General features: G+C 39.6%; 1 protein-coding gene across 2 annotated transcripts in view; it reads right to left on the bottom strand.

Moving 5' to 3' along the window:
* Nucleotides 1-8,565: 8,565 nt before the first annotated feature.
* Nucleotides 8,566-19,249, bottom strand: part of VPS36 (vacuolar protein sorting 36 homolog) — a 20,756-nt gene continuing 10,072 nt past the window's right edge. The window contains exons 7-14 of one of the 2 annotated variants that reach the window (XM_074155882.1): nucleotides 16,272-16,304; nucleotides 16,084-16,161; nucleotides 15,539-15,673; nucleotides 14,546-14,611; nucleotides 13,907-13,971; nucleotides 13,384-13,468; nucleotides 10,833-10,909; nucleotides 8,566-10,746 (exon numbers count right to left, since the gene is read on the bottom strand). In XM_074155882.1, coding sequence (XP_074011983.1) covers nucleotides 10,653-10,746; nucleotides 10,833-10,909; nucleotides 13,384-13,468; nucleotides 13,907-13,971; nucleotides 14,546-14,611; nucleotides 15,539-15,673; nucleotides 16,084-16,161; nucleotides 16,272-16,304 — 633 coding nt within the window. In that variant the 3' untranslated portion in view covers nucleotides 8,566-10,652. The remainder of the gene's footprint in view (nucleotides 10,747-10,832; nucleotides 10,910-13,383; nucleotides 13,469-13,906; nucleotides 13,972-14,545; nucleotides 14,612-15,538; nucleotides 15,674-16,083; nucleotides 16,162-16,271; nucleotides 16,305-19,249) is intronic. The other variant, XM_074155969.1, reaches the window with a different exon arrangement.

Here is a 19,249-nt window from a genome sequence, read left to right as displayed (position 1 = left end):
TATTTACGTATCATAAAGATTTTCCAGGCTTTTTTTAAACATTTGGATTTGAACAATCTGAATTCCTAATATTCTCCTGTTTTGTTTTAATAGAGGTCTGTACAGGGTTTTTTTTAACTTGGACATCTTTTTGGTGTCTGCAAGATTTTGCTTGATGTTTCGGAGGAGAAGGGATACACACGCGTGTGTGTCCAGTCTAACAGGTGAAGGCGACCGCATTTCACCATCAGACGCTTGCAGCTGCACAGTCTGCTCCATCTCTTGCGGTGACATAGCTCAACCCTTCCTTTGAATGCCGAGGAGTTTCCCATGCCCAATCCCAGTCTGTGTGACGGACAGCAAAGATTCGGCACCAGGCAGTGCCACCGTGGAGGTGCCGAGGCGCACAGGTACACAGTCACGCCAGGAGCTCCTTTCACATCCGTCAGGTAGGTTTACAAGTAGAGGTGTCGTGGCACTGGGTTTGGTTTGAATTAAACAGGTTATAAATCATGTGTGGTAATAAAGAAAATAATACTCTAAGAAGATTACAGATGACGGGGAAGTTCAGAGGAGAGGAAGCGTGTGGTGAATGGTTCCCTGCTTCAAAACGTGTGCTGAAGTCCCGGCACTGACACGCCGGTCTCACTCGCTCCCTATATTTAACATCTGAAAAATCTTACATCGGTGAGTGTTTGCCAGGCTTTTTTTCCTCTATGACCACAACTTCTTAAAAACTTAATCACTAAGAAAAAATTGTCATTCCTCCATTCTAATACAGAGGAGAAAATAATAAAGAAATCCACACAGCAGGAAGGAGTCTAGAACATGTGGAAAGATATTTTACTCATATCGCAGTATTTTGCACTTATTATAGCGCCTTTGATGCAACGGCCTTAGAGTATTTTATGAGTTATGAGTGATCTTTGGTCTTTTTGTTTCCCACTCTTGATGAAAAAGGCTTTGTCTTCATTTTTCTGCCAGAGTAAACCGATTCACTGAGATTATGCTCAAATTGTAAAGCCAGAAACAAAACCGCGACTGCAGCTCAGGTCACGGTGCTCCCTCTCCGTGCCTTCTTTTAGACCCATCTCACCTTTGTGTCAACATATCCAAAAGGGGACACAGTCCAAAATATAGTGATTAAAAAAAACACAAGCCAGCCCCTGTGATTACATGATACAAATTGTAAAGCCCCCCAGGTAACAGGAGGATAAGCACGGGATAAATACAGAGACTACATTATTAAACCCTTTGAAGCACACTGGATTGTGTTTGCACACAACGCACCTGCTGTGATGCTAAAGACTAAGATCTGTCTTTGTTAACGTGCCGTCCAAATTTCATCAGGAACATATTTTTCATTAAAGTACTTCGGCGGAGCTGGTCTCTGAGGCATCTGGCGAGGGGCGGATGAAATGCCGGGTTCCTTGCCATGAAAGTCGGTCTCCCTGGAGAGCGAGAAACTAATAACAGAAGGGACACGAGAAAGAGGGAGCAGACAAATACTTGCTTGGCCTGCAACCATAATGTTGAGAACAAAATGAATTTAGACACCAAAGGATACAAAGAGAGAGGGAGCTTTAATTGCTGATCTGTAGTGCCGGCCACCGGTGCGATAAACAAGCGAGGAGTGTGCAGAGGGATCCCACCTGAGCGCAGACCCCAGGTAGCCCCTGTGCTGAGGTGGCCCCCACGGCTGAAACGTTAAAGGCAGCTGTGACAGGCAGGGAAAAGCATCCTGGCCTGTAAAAGCAGGATCACCTGTTTTCCAGCTGCTGACAGCTGTGCAGAATATGCTTGCACGTGTGGTGACTGCTTCGCCAGGCCAGAGCAGCCATGTTGACACCAGCCACGAGCCGAAACTGATGTCCCTCATTTTACCCAAACCAAAATAAGGGTATTTATACGAAGGGCACCAGCACCAGATTGGCTGTGCTGGTGGTTTTCAGTAGGCATAAGGTGGTGTGTTGCTCTGTGGCTCTCTCCCCTGCCAGCACAGTTGGGTTGGGAAGAAAATGTCCTTTTTCTCCGTTGGCATAAAACCAAGATCATGTAGTAGCACATATTGACTACAGACCACCAGGTGTGAAAGCAGAAAGGCTGCCTACCGGATTCCCTCTCTGCTCCGCGTAGGGGGAGAGATGTGACACCGGGTTTGATTTCTGTCTATGCAAAATATGCTAAAAGTCTCCTCTTGCTCATATTAACATGACCTCAAGCTTCCTAATGGGAGCAGTAATAATATCCTGACTCTGGAAGAAAAACGTGCGAGCAAGAGAAATCTCTCTTTGCCCTCATCTGCACTGGCAAAGAAGAATTAATTGTGAAACCCCCAGAGTGGAGCTGGCTGGGATACATCTGTTATGGATGAACACGGTAAGGGCCAAAACAGAAATGTAAATATTTGGTGGTTTAGGGGGAAACTTCAGAAAGCTGGAAACACTGAGAAGCTGAAATGTGTCCTTCTGGAAATGGTACCTCCTCCTTGTTCAAGAAAATTTCTCAAGCTATTTAAAAAAAAAAAAAGAAAACTGGCAAGAATACTAATAATTTAACTACAGAAGGTATTTAAATAAAAATAAGTGGAAAAAAAGGTAAAACTGTCAGGAATTGGTAGAAATTAGAAGCAGAAAACTGGTAAAGAACTTGAAAGTAGATGAGGTCTGCAGCCAGCAGTGTTGAGTGATGAAAGTTTTTCTGATTTTAATATACATTTGAAACAAAAGAACGGTAGCTATCCTACTGGTCTACCACTACGTGAAAAATTTGACTTGTCAGTTGGAATGCAAAAGAAGCGTGGATGTTCAATAAATATTTCTGTTCTGTTTTGGGGAGGAAAACAGGTGATTGAGCCATATTCCAGGATGGCAACAAAATACTTTCTGGTCCAATGCAAGCTTGAGAATGTAAAATAAGAGCAGCTCCAGTTAAACATCTTAAAATCAGCAGCTCTGGATAAATTCGCATCCGATAACCTGTAAGATTGTTTTTTCCCATCAGTCTGGAGATGCTGTAGAGGTTTCAGACGACTGGATGAGTACTCATGTGTGGGGTGTTGGTGGTTTGGTTGGTTTGTAAAGTGAGAGCAGCCCAGGCTGCCTCAGACCTGTCAGCCTTACCCGAATTCCGGACACAGGGATGGAAAAGCTGGTAATAAAAAGGGGGAATACCATCACTAGTGCCACTTGACAAAGGTTGGTGGAAAATCACAGAATCACAGAATGATATGGGGTTGGAAGGGACCTCTGGAGATCATCTAGTCCAACCCCCCTGCCAAAGCAGGTCCACCTAGAGCAGGTTGCACAGGAACGTGCCAGGCGGGTTTTGAATGTCTCCAGAAACGGAGACTCCACCACCTCTCTGGGCAGCCTGTTCCAGTGCTCTGCCACCCTCAAAGTAAAGAAGTTCCTCCTCATGTTTAGATGGAACTTCTAATGTTCAAGTTTGTGCCTGTTACCTCTTGTCCTGTCACTGGGCATCACTGAAAAAAGACTGGCCCTGTCCTCTTGACACCCACCCTTTAAGTATTTATAGGCGTTGATCAGATCCCCCCTCAGTCTTCTCTTCTCCAGACTAAAAAGACCCAAGTCCCTCAGCCTCTCCTCATAAAAGAGATGCTCCAGGCCCCTAATCATCTTTGTAGCCCTAAAATGTACTTTAGATAAAGTCAGAAGATTGGTGAGTGAAGGTATGATGTCATAATACTTTACATCTCCATAGAACATTTGACTTGGTAACCCCCAACATTTCCACCAAGGACATTGCTGCAAAATTAGCACAGTAGAAGTGTTAAGTGTTGACTAATTGGTCTCAAACTGTCATTTTAAGGTATCCTCTTTACGCGGGATGTATTTACCTAAAGATTTAAGCATGAATTAGGCTTCAGCAAATTAAAACTTTGATTAGAGACCTAAAAGAGGATGTCACATCGTCACTGCTTAAGTTTTAAGGTAACACACAAATTGGGAGAATGCTAAGTCCCGAAGGCAGGTCACTACCGCTGAGCAGCCCAGGTCTTTGAGCAAGTGGGGCTTCAGCAAACAATACGTATTTTAATGTAGCTCCCATAAAATTACATATCTAGGAACAAAGGCTGCAGGACATGCTTTATAGGATGTGCAGTTCCCTCCTAGGTCACATTACAAAGATCCGGGGATGGTACCGAGTTGTTAGCTCATCCTGAGCTCCCACCCTCACATCAGTTTTCTTGTGCTGCTGCCCACAGGTTTCAAGGAGAGAAAGACGTCACTTGTTACTTTTACTGTCCCACCTGAAAGTAGTACGACCAAGCGCAAGAAATAAGACCTCAATCAAATCGCTATGAGGAAACACAAAACTTGTAGGAAAATCAGGGAGACAGAAGTTACCATTGATAGCAAAATGGAGATTATCACGTGAAATTCATCTGTCACTATGAGAAATAATCACACAACCGTAGTGCAAAGGACGAGCCCTGAGGAAGCAAGTCTGCAGGAAAGTGTCTACTTATGTTCCAGGACACCTGGCATGAAGGGAACTCACTCTTAATAAAGGACTTCTTATTAAATATAAGGTCCAGTGGCTGGAAGCCAAAACTAAATAAACTCTGATTATGTACACAGAAAACATATTTACAGCAGGTAACAGTCATTGGAATAATTTGCCAAGAGCTATGGTGGGATTTCCCAGAATCTCCTGTTGTTCCTAAAACTTAATTTGTGTTCTACTTCAAACGCAAATCAACTAAGGGAAGTCCTACAGCTTCTGTTACCCGAGAGGTCAAGTGAAATGGTCGTAATAGTCTCTTCTGGCCTTGTAGCCTATAAATAGAGTCCCAGCGGAAAAAGAAATTATCCTTATCTCGGGCTTTCCCAAAACACTGTGGAAGAAACAATAGGAATGCAGAAAGATCAGAAATAGTCACTTTGCAACAGTTGTGCCTGCTTCGGTATTTCTACTGAAGAGACCAAAACATCTTGTGATCTTATTCCAGAATGTCTTTTAAGCTCTTCCTTCTTGCCCGTCAGAGCTCAGCCATTCCCGATACACCCATTTTCAGAACTGTTAACTGGTCAACATTTGATAATTATAACAAAGACTGGGGTTTGAAGTCGGTGGGAGTTTTGCCATTCTCACTTCACGGGTGGATCAAACCAGAGTATCTTTGCAATTTAAGGACACACCTCAAATTCTCCATCCGATGTGAAGTGAAGCTCGGGGGAATGGTGCCACACGCACGCCCCACTGCTGGGTCTGGCTGAAAGAACAGGTGTTTCTCGTATACCGTGTCAAATGCTGTTATATTTCGGCAACATTTGAAAAGAATTCTACCTACATGAAGTGAATAATTCAATAAACAGAGTACAAACACCATACCAGCAACAGACACAGATTTATTCTGTGCAACTGTGCTGCCTTTATTGTTCTTTGCGAAAAGAGAGGACTTCGCACAGCGTGTGTCCTCCTGCAAACTTTCTGGTTAAAAGAAAATAAGAAGTTCTGTCTTTGAGTTTCTGGGAGTGTTCTGCATGTATGAAGCAAGGGACATGGGAGGGCTGATTTGTTTGACTGCTGACTTCAAAAATACAGCATTTAGATTATATCAGTCCCTTCCTTTACTTACTTCCTGAGATCACTTTGTTGATAATTCATCATCATCTAAGTGAAACCCTCCATAAAATACTTTGAATTGAACAAAACAATGCAAAATGCCTAAATAATCGGAGCCTTATGCTTAGAGCAGGACTAGGTTCACAGGAGTGCTGTGACTATTCCAGCAGTACCACCCCCTTTTACCTGGAATTTCACTGAATTTTTAGAGTTGGAAGATCTGAAAGATCTTAAAGTTGGAAGATCATAAAGATCATCTAGTCCAACTCCCCTGCCAAAGCAGGATTGCCCAGAGCATGTCTCAGAGCATATTACTCAGGACTGCATCCAGGCGGGTCTTGAAAATCTCCAAAGAAGGGGACTCCACAACCTCCCTGGGCAGCCTGTTCCAGGGCTCTGTCACCCTCACCGTGAAGAAGTTTCTTTTCATATTTGAGTGGAACCTCCTATGTTCCAGCTTGTGCCCGTTGCCCCTCGTCCTCTCACTGGCAACCACTGAAAAGAGTCTGGCTCCCTCCTCCTTCAACCCACCCTTCAGATACTTATACGCATTGATAAGGTCTCCCCTCAGCGTTCTCTTCTCCAGGCTAAAGAGTCCCAGTTCTCTCAGCCTTTCTTCATAAGGGAGATTTGCTGCCCACCGTTGAGCAGAGGAGAGTTTAAAGCACTCTTTCATTAGCGGGAATTTGAAATCTCAGCATTCACAGTCCAATGGGAAAGCAGGAGACCCAAGATCCTGGTCTTTGGTCTGGAGCAGGGACATGAAGCAGGTGGTTTCTGTCAAGTCTACGTCTCACGAGTCTGTGCTAACTAGCAGGCCACGGGGTTTTCTGAAACTGAGGTTTCCTCACTCACTCCTGAAGTTCTTGTGTTTTGGTGGTTTTTAAATATTTGAATAATACTTTAACACACAAAGAAAAATGACTCTCAAGCCTGCCAGTATCCTAAAGTGTCCAGAGGAGAGCCACCAAGCTGGTGAGGGGTCTAGAGAACAAGTCATATGAGGAGAGGCTGAGGGAACTGGGCGTGTTTAGTTTGGAGAAGAGGAGGCTGAGGGGAGACCTCATTGCCCTCTACAACTACCTGAAAGGAGGGTGTAGAGAGGTGGGTGTTGGACTCTTCTCCCAAGGGAATAATGACAGGACCAGAGGAAATGGTCTGAAGTTGCAGCAGGGAAGGATTAGATTAGATATTAGGAAGAATTACTTTACTGAGAGGGTGGTCAGGCACCGGAACAGCCTGCCCAGGGAGGTGGTGGAGTCGCCATCCCTGGAGGTATTTAAGAAACGTGTAGACATGGCACTTCAGGGCATGCTCTAGTGCCTGAGATTGTTGGGTTGGGTGTTTTTAAGTATTTAAGGATTTCCTTAAAATAAAGACGAACGTTGCCAACAGACGGGCCCAGAATATCCTGTTAGCGTGAGTACCTGCAGCTCATTCGTGGGAGAACAAAATGATAGTTGAAGTCCTCCCAGCAGAAGACGACCTGGAACTTGTATTGTCTTGTATTTCGTGTGAATGCCTGAAGCGCTAAGAATTAGGATGAAATGGGAACTACTAGGAGAAGCAATGTAATTGTCAGATTTGTGAATCTAGCTCAGAAAAAAAAACCCAAAACAACATTGGAGAGGGGATTCCTCCCAAAGAAAATGATGATTTCATAGCAAATCCACAAATAATTGTGAATCAGCCATTCCTGCCTTTTCAGTGTGTAAATATTTTGAAAGAACTGGCCACTTGCATATGAGCCTGCCAGGCTTGAGGAAGGAGGAACTTCTGCTGACAGCAACAGGCTCATGCTGTCTCCCAGTACTGTCCTCATCAAACTGGTGACAATACTTCCACTAACTTTACAAGAAGCACAGTTGGGCCCTTTGGATAAACTGTCAAAGTCCTGTTAGAAGAACAGAGCGTTGAAGAGTTTAGCTGATCAATATGCAACCAGTAGTTGTTATTAAAGACACACTTCTGAAGACGTCCAAATGCACATACATACATATCTATCTTTCAGAGAAAAAAAATATTTGCATTTCAGCAATATGGTTCAGGTTAGATCAATGTTTCCATACGCTGAATAATTTTCCCGAAAACAAAGGCAAAGGAGAAACAGAAAAGATGTACAGATTCCTGAGCAGCAGGTTTTTTTCCTCTGAGAGGTATAAAAAGGCCAATCTTTTCAAACAAAAAACGTAATCGCCATTGAAGACTGCTCCATAAAAAAACCAAGCGCTTTTTGAACAGCCCTCCATTACAAACCCCTGTTCAAAGCACTGTATAATTGGGCAGCCCTGGCAAAACAAGATAATGCTCTTGTATCGTGATACAAATATTCTAGGAATAATCAAAACATGGAAGGTTCATGTAGGCACCTTCTGTATTAAACCAGAATGATCTGTGAGAATGGCAACTCCTACATTTTCCTCTCCCCAATAATCCTGCTTCAGTACAGCCAATGGATTTTTTTTGCTGGTAGTACCAAAGGAAACAGGAGTGGGCAACGGGAGTTTAGGACAGCGTGATGTACTCCCCTGACACCGCACACCCGTAAACACCTCACTCTGTTTGTTTCCCCAACAGCTGGCTCTCCCTATGGGATCAGATGCATGTTTTCTGTTGTCTTTCAGCTGGGAAAACACAGTCCAATGTGTCAAACGCCTTCCCAACGCCAGCACAGGACACACAGGATGCATCCTTGGCTCGGGCTCAGACTTGCTCCCTCGTGAAACTGGTGCTTGTGCAGACATCTGTACCTCTGCGATTCTGGCTGGGATGGGGCACAGGCTACTCAGGTACAGAACTAGGCCATTCTAATTACATTTCATTCTGCTGTTTAATTTTTGATCAAAACTATCTTGTACCCTTTTAACTACAAAACGAGACAGCAAAAATATGATGTGTTTCAAAAACCTGCCCCACAGAACCAAAAGATTTTGATGTGTAAAGACTTTAAAGCTGCCCAAAACATTTAGGAAGAAAAAAACATGACAGAACAGTCTAATTAGAAAATCTTTTAATTTTTTATCACTTTCTAGTAGTCATTTTCTCATGTGTATGTTGACATTCTAAACCAGCTATTACACTTTACCCTATAGATTTCTTCCCTGTAGGAAAAAAAAAAACCCACCCCCCCCAAAAAAAAAACCAAGGAAAAATCTTGGGAAAGAAAAGCTCGAGAACGTACCATCGTTCTAAATAGGCTGTATTGTTATTGCTTAATTAAGATAATGAAATGCTCAGGGTCGGAGCAACAGAGGCTAGGAGTTGACGCTTGGCATTTGCTTTCCGGTTTTGTTCTTTCTGCAGAAGACATGCCCTCTTGTGGGGAGAAGTTCAGGCCCATAAACCCCTGGTCTCCCTTGACAGGTTTGGGTATTGGACAAAAGAAACAGTTGTCACAAAACAGCTTTTTGCTTCTGAATTTCTCTTTTCAGTTCCTCCTTAAATGCGTGATGCTTGGTGTACCTCGCATAGATCTATTCTGTGGGGTGTGGTGAGGATGAAGAAAAGCAGCAAGCCACGAGGCTCCTGAAGAGATGGTACTAGATGGTTAACACAGTGAGAACAGTGTGGAACCTTCAGCTGTGTTAAACACATTAGTTTTAGCACCTTCATGAAACAGAGCAAAACTGCCCTAAAGAAAGCACGGCATAAAAGTTTGATTGTGACAAGGATAAGAGGACACAATTCCCTGGATCTAAATGAACATCCTAGAACCAAAAATACCATCACTGTAGGGATCTCTACACTGAACTTAACAGGCTCTTAATCCTTGTCCAAGCTATGGTAATGCCAAAATATTCCTGAAGATGTTTTCAGGCTATTAAAAGCCTTTTTCTCCTTTTTTATAATGTCAATCTGGCCATTACAACCACAGTGCAGTTACATATAAGTTGTCCTTGCCCACACCTTGAAGGAATTTCATTATTTATTAAAACTGGTCATTTCAGAATGCCAAAAATTTAAGTGATGTGGATTGTAAATATCCACTTACCATTATTATCACAACAACAGCTCTTCGAGTAATATAACAACTCCACTGGAGTTATGAAAGCTGAGACTATCAAACTGCATTCAGTGGGAACACTGGAATAGCAAACAATGTGATACCTCATGACTATTAAGCACAGGGAGATGGTCTTCTTCCTTCCTTCAGTATTGAAAGCATATTAATTTTTGTACGTGAGATATAAGCAAATGAACCGTCTCTCCAAAACAAGATAACAGGCTGATAAAACGAACAAATGATCTACTACAAATTAAAAGTACAAGATGAAGACCAAGCACATTAAAGCACAGAGTCTGGTAGAGTGACAGCGGGCTACTCCACACTGCCTGTAAAGAGAGGACAGAGAAAGGGCACCCCAAGTGCAACATAGTGAGACAGGAAGGAAGATGGCAAGGAAAGAGAAGGGAGGAAGTCTGGGCTAACAATGCTCCTATCTGAGATATTAGCATAAGACATGACAAAATAAACACCATATTTTCTAGATTCACATGTTAATCGTTCCTGCAGCAGGTTCTTTCTGTCTTAAAGTACAAGAAGCCCAAGATCCTCTCTTAGAAAACCGTTCATCATTTCAGGGAGAAGGGGTTATTCTACACTGGTTTGTTCCTTATACCTCAGCACACACCAAAGTAACTTTTCTTATCGCTGCGGATACATCTGCCTGCTTTGTTACTCTAGACATAAACAAAGTGAAATTGGAATACGCAGTAACCTGTCTTCTGGGTACCAACCCTCATGGCAGACTACAGGGATATTCTCTCCACTTTCACTTGGGTGGAATCTTCTTCTGACTTCTCTTGAAATAAGAAACTACGGAGCAGATCAAATAAAACTTGAAACATGAATTAGCCGGCTTGAGATAATTAACATTCTTCTGACTTGGTGATTCCTTTCAGTTCCACGTAAGAGGATTCAGCATGTGAAATACCTGAGAACTGTAAAGAATTGCAATGTCCATTGCTGTTACCGTTGCAGTTGACTAACAAAATAAAAATTCTACAGTCTGTTGTTGGAAGGGTTCTGCCCTCTGCTTTCATGTTCAGCTGTTAAATGTAAAAATTGTACACGAACTTCATTAGCTTTGTGTCATAAATAAATTTGGGTAGAATCTCAAGCCTTCCACTGAATCATCTCTGCAAAGATGGCCCATCTTTTCAGCAAGAAGCAGCCTGGAGAAACCAAAAGAAGATGTGCTGTATTACTTAAGGACAACATGATAACAAAGGTGTTATTAAACACAGCAATTACTACTTACCTTTCTTTGGCTAAGAGGACAGACATCCCCACCAGCTTAGCAAACTCGTCAGCTGTGAGAGAACCCTTTTCAGATACCTTTTTAAAAAAAAAAACAAACACACAAATAAACAAACTATGGCATTAAAAGAACAATCAAGTTCTCTCAGCTACTGTATCAGGTTTAGCTTTGTGAAGCGATAAATTGGTAGCAAATCCCTTATGAAGACAACTAGTTTGTTTGTCTTTTAAAAAAGTACAAATAATTATGAGTATTTCCCCTTTAAAATGCCTTTTGTGTGTCCTGGGAAAATTGCCAAGTATAAAAGAGGAACACAGAAAAGAGTTAAATCTGTAAAAGAATGGCACGGTACCCTTTCTTTCAGATTTTTTTAAACAATGCCTTGGGACAAAATAAGTGGAAAAATTAAAATAGCTCACAAACTGCAGTCTATGGTCACAATCAGTATTCACACAGCCCAACCGTACTAAGCGGTTCTGCAAACAGTGAAGACTGAGCAAGGAAATAAACGGTAGCAGTTCAGGACAGGTCATTGATTTATAAATTCAAGTTACCTCAGGTGAAGGTGCATAATTTGAGTTCATTTAAAATATCCCCATTACCCACAGTAAATAAAAAAATCTTGGTACTCCACCCTGGAGTATGGGACAGTAGTGGGATCAGTAAAAAGCCACCATCACATTCAAATCACACAAAAGGTAAGTTCAGTCTTGGCACTCAAAACTTCCTTCTCACTGTCTCAACCACATTAGTTGATAGGTGCTAAAATGAAACCTTCTCACATAGGTTGGACACGCGGATGCTTAAAATATTAGATGTCAAGCCAGGGCTTATTACTGCACTGAATCTCCCATAAAAACATGTGGTTTATTACCCTACAAATTAATAATTCTTCCATTTCTCCATTGCTTCAGATTCAAGCAAACTTATAAATCCAGACGTAGTTGCCATTTCCTGCTTCCCACATAACTGGGAGGGGAGGGGTCTATTCTGCAGCATTCTCAGCAGTAGCCTTTTCACAGAAACTCAGATTAAATTAGTCCTAACTTGAGATTTTATGAAGCTAAGTGATCAAATCTGAGTAACGGAAGTCAGCTATACAATCTCATATGCATACGGGTGATTAATTATCTTTCCTTCCCAAACTACTGCTCTCGTCAAGGGTGACTGGGTTCCTTTGACTTCCCTATCATTTCCTGTCTTCACCAGCCGTTCAAAACCACCTCTCCCTCCTGTCTGAAACTCTGTGACTTCCTTTTGCTTTTTCTCAGAAGTTTCATGTTACTGTACATTATACATTAAGTACAGGGTGCTTTTGGCCGCAAGTCTGATCTCATCTTCCCTTTCCCTTATTGGCTCACCTTCCTCATTCAAAGCCTCTACCTTAGATTTTTCTATGGAGTCAAAGTCTCATATTATGAAAATAAAAGAAAAAAGTCACTTTGGTAATAAATCAACCATCCTTTGTTTTTTGCAGTTGACCTCATTTTTTACCAAGAAAAGGTTTTTCCTTTCCTTTCAAAGAGATAAGCACTCTTACTGAAGGCAACAAATTAATTAGAAAACAAAAATAATCATAAAAAACTCAAAATGGACTAGGTATTATTCTGTAAATATAAGAAAATAAACTGAAAGGATTAACATATATTGAAAGATTTAAGCATTTTAGTTTTCATCATTTAGGATGGGATCTTCCTAGACAGCTATACATGTTTACGTAAAGATCTTTTTGATGAGAGAAAGCTATATGATAACAATCATGCAAAATGCACTGAAGAGTCTACCTCACATATCAAGTGAGAAGGTGTCTGTGATAGCTCTACTTTTTCTTGCCTAAGTCAAAGCCTCTTTGACTTTGATGTTTAACTTCGGATACACTGAATCAGCCTTTACTCTATGAAATTACATCCCACTGAAAAAGACACAGGAAAACGCATCAAGTAATGGGATAGCAGGACTTTTTAAAGAGTCCAGAGGTAGCAAGACCGAGAAGGTTTACCACACTGAAAAAGTGATACTATTTTTTCTTTCTGATGAAGCTAGCAGCTAGCTTAATTTTATACATGCTACTCCCAACTGAACGCTCCTCACAGCAGCAAACCCAGGTACAAGATGTTATACATGCAATGTGCTATTTTATGAAATAAACCCAAACCAAACAGCTGCCTATGTCAAGATTTAAGAGCTACTTTCCCTGCCTTCAACCACATTGAGTACAGTGTCTGAAGTCCACTTCTGTTAAATTAAGTGCTTAATACATGCCATGAATTTCATCCTACAGCGCAAAAGATTTGGAGGAAGGTTGAAGGTTAATGAAGTTTGAAAGGAGACGGAAAAGTGATTTATTCCTTAAGGAGAAAGCAATGACTAAGATTATTGCCTGCACAGCACTTTGAAGTTGAAAAGTGCTATTACTGTTAGAAGATTTGGAAGTGGAATATTTTGTATTTCAAAACCTCAAAAGGAAATCCTGTACCTCCAGTTTTTATACCTAATGTGTTTAAATTTCCCCAGCATGGTCAGAACACTGAAGGAAATGAAGCACACTTACTGTCTCTAAAGCAGAAGCTACCATTTCCTCTTCATTATGAGACTGGAGTTCAATCACCATCACTCCACTGTCAAATATCCGAAGCCTAAAATCAAAAGAAAGAGTCAAAGTAACTAAAACCCCTGCACACATCACCTATGGCCACATTTCTAATGCATCCACACCTATAACCACATTACAAAAGGAAAACAAAAGAAAAAAGCTCTGTAAAATGTACTTAATATTAAAAGTGTCTTCAAAATCTGAAGAGACCAAAAAAAGCAGGGTGTACATCTGGTCTTAGTTAAACACTTTTCCCAGTCTGAAAAAACTCTAATGGAACTGAAAAGAATATTGTCTTCCCAGCAAAGTGAACCACAGTTAAAAATTCATATTTTAATATAGAGTTGATGTTGGTGCATCCTTTAAGCAAAGGACGAGTTTGTTTAAAAAAACAAAAAAAAAATCTACTGCAGGTAAAGTATTAAGTCAGCCAAGCACTTGCAAGTGCCATGTTTTATAAATACATCAGTAAAGCTCTTACCTTAGTGGTAATTTCAGTGACTCCAGCATCTTGCAAGCATTTACTAAATCTTCTGGAGACAGCAACTATTAAAATAGTAAAACATATTTATTCACAGCTTGTATTTCAAGGATATAGCATAACACCAAAACAAACAGTTTTAATAACTACAGCTATAAAATACACTGGGCTACACAATATTGTTAAATTTCTTCCTTTCTATTGTCTAGTCTATTTTCTTGGCTTCTATGCTCCTTTTTGTTCCTTTACCGTGTGTTCGACAATAATCCTTCTTGCCTTGTTTATAGAAAGAATTGATGTATTTTGTGAAAAAAACCAAACAAAAAAACATTCACCATTCTTTAGTGCTTTCTGCCCTTTCAGTTTTCTTTCCAGATAAGGATGGATTTTCCCTTTTATATGGTATTATAAAAAGCAGCATGCATTATGACAACTTATAGAGGATACATAAACATTACATGGAAGAAGGTGAAAGGAAAAAGGTAAAAACCTCTAATTTTAATAAAGGGTTGATCATTTCATGCTGTCAGACAGACAGACTGACTGAGCAATTAGTAGGGAACAGTTTTACCTTTTTTCTTTAATTACTTTATCACTGAAGTACATTTTATAAAATATTTAATAAAACCCATTTCTCACCTCTAATCCTCGTGCGCGATTTACCAGACAGTACACTTCTGTAAGTGACATGATCCCTCCTCGCTCCTGTGGTAAGCACAAGACTGGTAAGAGAAACAGTATTAATCTAGTAAACACAGTATCTCAACTTGCATTCGACTGATTAAACAGGTAAAACAGAGGAACTAAATGATGGACTTTAATGAAAAAAAGGCAATACCACGTATTTCTAGCCTGAGAGGTAAGTTGTTATTACCTTTCTCTAATAATTTTTAAATGCAAAACACTGATACTATATCCAAAGACTGCGAGTTACTTTTATTTTAAAGCACAGAATAAATCTCTGAAACAAGGAATTGCAATACGTTAAATCTATCAATCAATTTACCATTTTTACTTTTCAGATACACTCAGTTTTCCATTCTGTAGGTAGCACACAGCTGTCACAAAAATACTGTAATAAGAATGCTTTTTAGTAGACACATAGCCTTATTAATTCCAGCATGAAATCTAACTTTTTGGTGAGAATCCTAAATTCTAAAATAGCTTCAGATAAATTAAAATATGAGATATTACTAACAGGGAGTAACCTATGTAATAACTGTGCTATATTTGCAAAATATGCCATTTTTAAGCTGTTCAAAGACTGACTACTTATATTTTCAAACTCAATGTTGTTTCACTCTTTCTTTAAAAAAGTAGTATTCTGCAGTGAGGGATGAACACAGGGCTGTTCAAATAGAACAAAGACTGCTAGTACGATTTTCTAAATATCAGTGATATTTCACAAATTAGAAGTTGAGATGCCATTACTCCAAAGAAAACTTCTAACTTAGATTTAAAATTTCTTATTTAGAAAGAGGATATATATTCCTTCCATGAACACTGAGTATCAGGCAGCTGAGCTGCTAAATCTGAGAATTTAAAAAGCGGCACAGTACTACAGCCGAAAGACAGTTACATAAAAATTCAGCAACACACGGCAAATGCTGGCGCAAACATTATGTACTTTACCTCTAATGGCGTCTGCAGGATTCCAGCGAGTTGCTTCGCCAGTTGCATGTGGTAGTGTGTACCAGATCCATACGTTTCCCGAGTAACTGGATTAGCTATGCCCATACTCAGTAGATAGGACTTGAACCTAATAGTCTAAACAAATGAATAAATAAATTACTACATCAGCTAGTGAATGAATCTGGTTTTTAAAAGTCTTTGATTTTATTACTATAAAACAGTTTTGGTGAATAAATCCATTGGATTTACTACCAATAAAGTCAATTACTAGCAATGAGAAGGGAAGACTTACTACAATTTATTTTTGACCATCAGAGGTCAAAAATACAAAAAATTACACAAGGGCAATAAAATCTTTGCTTTTATGAAAGGGTCAAAAGAAAAGCTAACACCAAACAAGCAAGTCACTTTTACTTTATGTACAATTAAAACATGAAGAAAACCAACCATGAAGTGTTCTTTATTAACATTACATGTATTAAACCAACAGCTTTCGGCTTTGCATAGGAATATTTCGGTTGACTTTGAAAACAAAATTAATTTACCTCATCCTCAGTGATGTCACCTTGTTTTTCTTTAATCTTGTTAGCTATTGACTTGGATAACTCCACCATTTCCTTAGCCTATCAAGAAAGGCACAGAGATAAGTCAACTTCCAGCTCAACAGAGAAAAGCACGCTTAAAACTGAGAAAACAAGTATAAGTCTACTTGAGTAAGTGACACGTGCCATACCTTCTCCATCAGTTTGCTAAGATCCTCAAAAGCCTGAAATGAAAAGCAGACACTGCAGATCAGTATAATTACAGCATTCAGCTTCAGGGATACAGTAAGCTGCCTTTGTCCACCCTACTACCCCTTTAGATTAGTATCTTACAGTGTGAGATATTATATATAATTGGTTGATATGTCTGTTTTATATCAGGTCTTAAAATTACACAATCCGTAAATAACAAAGAATGAAGAAAAGAATCAATCACACACTTTTTTAGTATGTGAACACTAATTCAATATGATATACGAAGTCCATATGATAGGAAGGAACAATGAGACACTGAGACCCAGAAAAGATTAAGCTGTCCAAGTTTATTATGCTCTCCTAGAAGCTGGGGGAAGGTTTCTTGGTGGTGATGGTAGGTTTTCTTCCAACAGCTAACCCTTATTCAAGGAGATCTATTGTTTCTGGCCAGCAGCAGGCCAGCTGTAAAGCTACAGAAGTATTCCCCCTGACAAGGCAATTTTACTTTAATCAATAGATGTTACTAAGTTATTTGAAATGACTGTTTCTTACTAAGCAAGGAAGAGGGTATATGCTTTCACAGTTAGGATTAACTTAAGAGATAAAACCTCTGAAAATGTATCGCAACATATCTTCATTTAAGTATCACATAACAGTGATGTTACCATAATAAACATAGAACAGTTAAAAAATGAATTAAGTAAGATTCATGAGAAAAATAATCAGATTTAAATAAATTAAGATAAAAACAAGATAAAAAACATCCTCTGAAAACTCTAGTTGTCAGACCTAAAAACCAAAAACAGCTGCTAAAGAAAAAATTATTTGTACAAAACAATTTTTTTCTAGTCTAAGAAATTTTTTGTTTCCACAAAAAAATATGTAATGAACTGGACATCAATCATAGGACCACAATTATATCAAGCCTATTAAGCTTAGTAAACTGCTACGATCGTAAATACAACAATTCTGCAACAATCCACAAAGGGCATTTTTAGGCTTAAATAAACGTACTTTAAGAAAAGCTGAAGGTATACTGAAATTCAAAAGTTTTAGTGATGATAATCAAGTAGCATTAAAAAATTAAAAAAAAAAAAGTTAGCAACTATATTAGTGCAATTATATTAAAAGGCAACTCTCATTTCTCCCATCCTCAGCAACACCCATTCAGCCTTTCTCACCTTGTTTCTCTCAAATACATGACGGCAGCCCCAGGTAGTCAACCTTTTCAAACAACCTTTTTTGAACAACCAGTGTGAGAAAAATTTCTGAACTTTTTCAACTAAAGCTTGCCTGACAGCAGCACCCAGCCCCTCCATCCACAAGTAGAGAAGGTTGTTCAGTTAGAGTACGTCGAATGACCAGAGATACATCTTGCTTACAGCTTCTAGTCATTGCTTCTATGTGACTCCTAGCTTATTCTGACTAATCTCCCAGTAGAAAGACACATTTTAGCAGAATTTAAGCAGGAAGACCCAATTGCTCCCATCTACGTTCTACCTTACTTAGAAGCTTATTGGTCTGAGATCCAACATGCAAAGAAGAGAAGGAGATGGCTCCAAGAAGGGACAGGGTTGGCTTTTCGTCTGAATCCCTCCTAATAGTGCCAGTGTTTCTCCAGTGTTTCAGCCTCTTAACACTTGGTACCTAAATTAGGTATCCAAAATTACGTGGGACAAAGCTAGGTCCAAGGGGCAAAAAGAAAATATACCACCCTACAACAATAATCTGCCACTATCAGAACAAAAGCTTCACTTTGAAGTATTTCTTCTTACTTCCTAATCTGCCAAATTCAGTAATTTGCGATAGATCTCCCAATCTTTAGTGTAAATCAAAGTCCTTCTACTGTACTCGTATATGACATCAACAAAAAGTTTTCTAACAAGGCTTTTCCCAGTTTATTTCTAATCTCTATAACCTGCATGAAAACATCATTCATCAAAAGAACCCTTGATTTAGCTAAATAAACAGCAAGCTGTGTCTAACTCCTCCTCTGCCTGACTCACCGAGGGCAGGCCTGGAAACAAAGGGGAATGTGCACACACCTAACAGGAACTTCCTCAGATAAACAAAAGGCTAAAGAACTGGATTCTTATCAGCAGTGAACAGCAGATGCAGGAAGCCTTTTCCTGGAAGCCAGGGCACCATTTTTTAAATTAAGTCAATTATAACATTTAAAGCTGGAGGAAGGCAGGATTTTACAAGTCATGGTTTTCCTCCGTTCATACAACACGTATAAATGGACTTCTTTTACTCTCTGACAAAGCTACTAAAGGAAAAAATAACCAGACAATACCTTTTGAACTATATGCACATGCATGTAACCACAATACCTTTTGAACCACACACAGAACTTCATTCATTACGTTCTTCATAAACAGAAAGGAAAAAGTTTAATGCTACCAGTATCTGAAACAGCATGTGGTCTGCAAAGGTACTGTAATTTTCTTATGTACCAGTGAATGCCTTTTTTATTGTGGCACACTAAATCCCATTCGTTCTTTGCTACAAGAACGAATCTGTTGCATGTAGTTTATGAGTACCACTGTATTAACCTCTACTACAAGACAGCATGATATTGCTCCCAGGTATATATGAAGAAATTAATTGCCTCTATTGTCCATCAGTATTGTTATCTGGAATTCAACTATTGTGCTGTTTCTAGGGAAAAGAATGGTCTCCACCTAGCTCACGTATTCTGCAAAAATACTTGTAACATCTTACCGATGCCTGCACTGCAGAACATTTTGCTGTAATTGTAAGCCTAAATCTAACATATAAAAATTGAGTATTTATAAGATGAAAACCTAACTTCACCATAGTTATATGCAGACACTTGGATCAGCGTATTCTTCTTCATATATATTAAATTTTCAATTGAAACCAAAATTAGCTGTAAAAAAAAACATAAGGAAAAAAACTGTAAACTTGTAATAGTCTCTTTCTGCAGATGCCTTTGTGTTCTGCTTCCCCT

Source organism: Numenius arquata, chromosome 1 (assembly GCF_964106895.1).
Source record: "Numenius arquata chromosome 1, bNumArq3.hap1.1, whole genome shotgun sequence".
NCBI lineage: Eukaryota > Metazoa > Chordata > Aves > Charadriiformes > Scolopacidae > Numenius > Numenius arquata.
The sequence above is the reverse complement of the archived record's forward strand: the minus strand, read 5'-3'. Positions and strand labels throughout refer to the sequence as shown.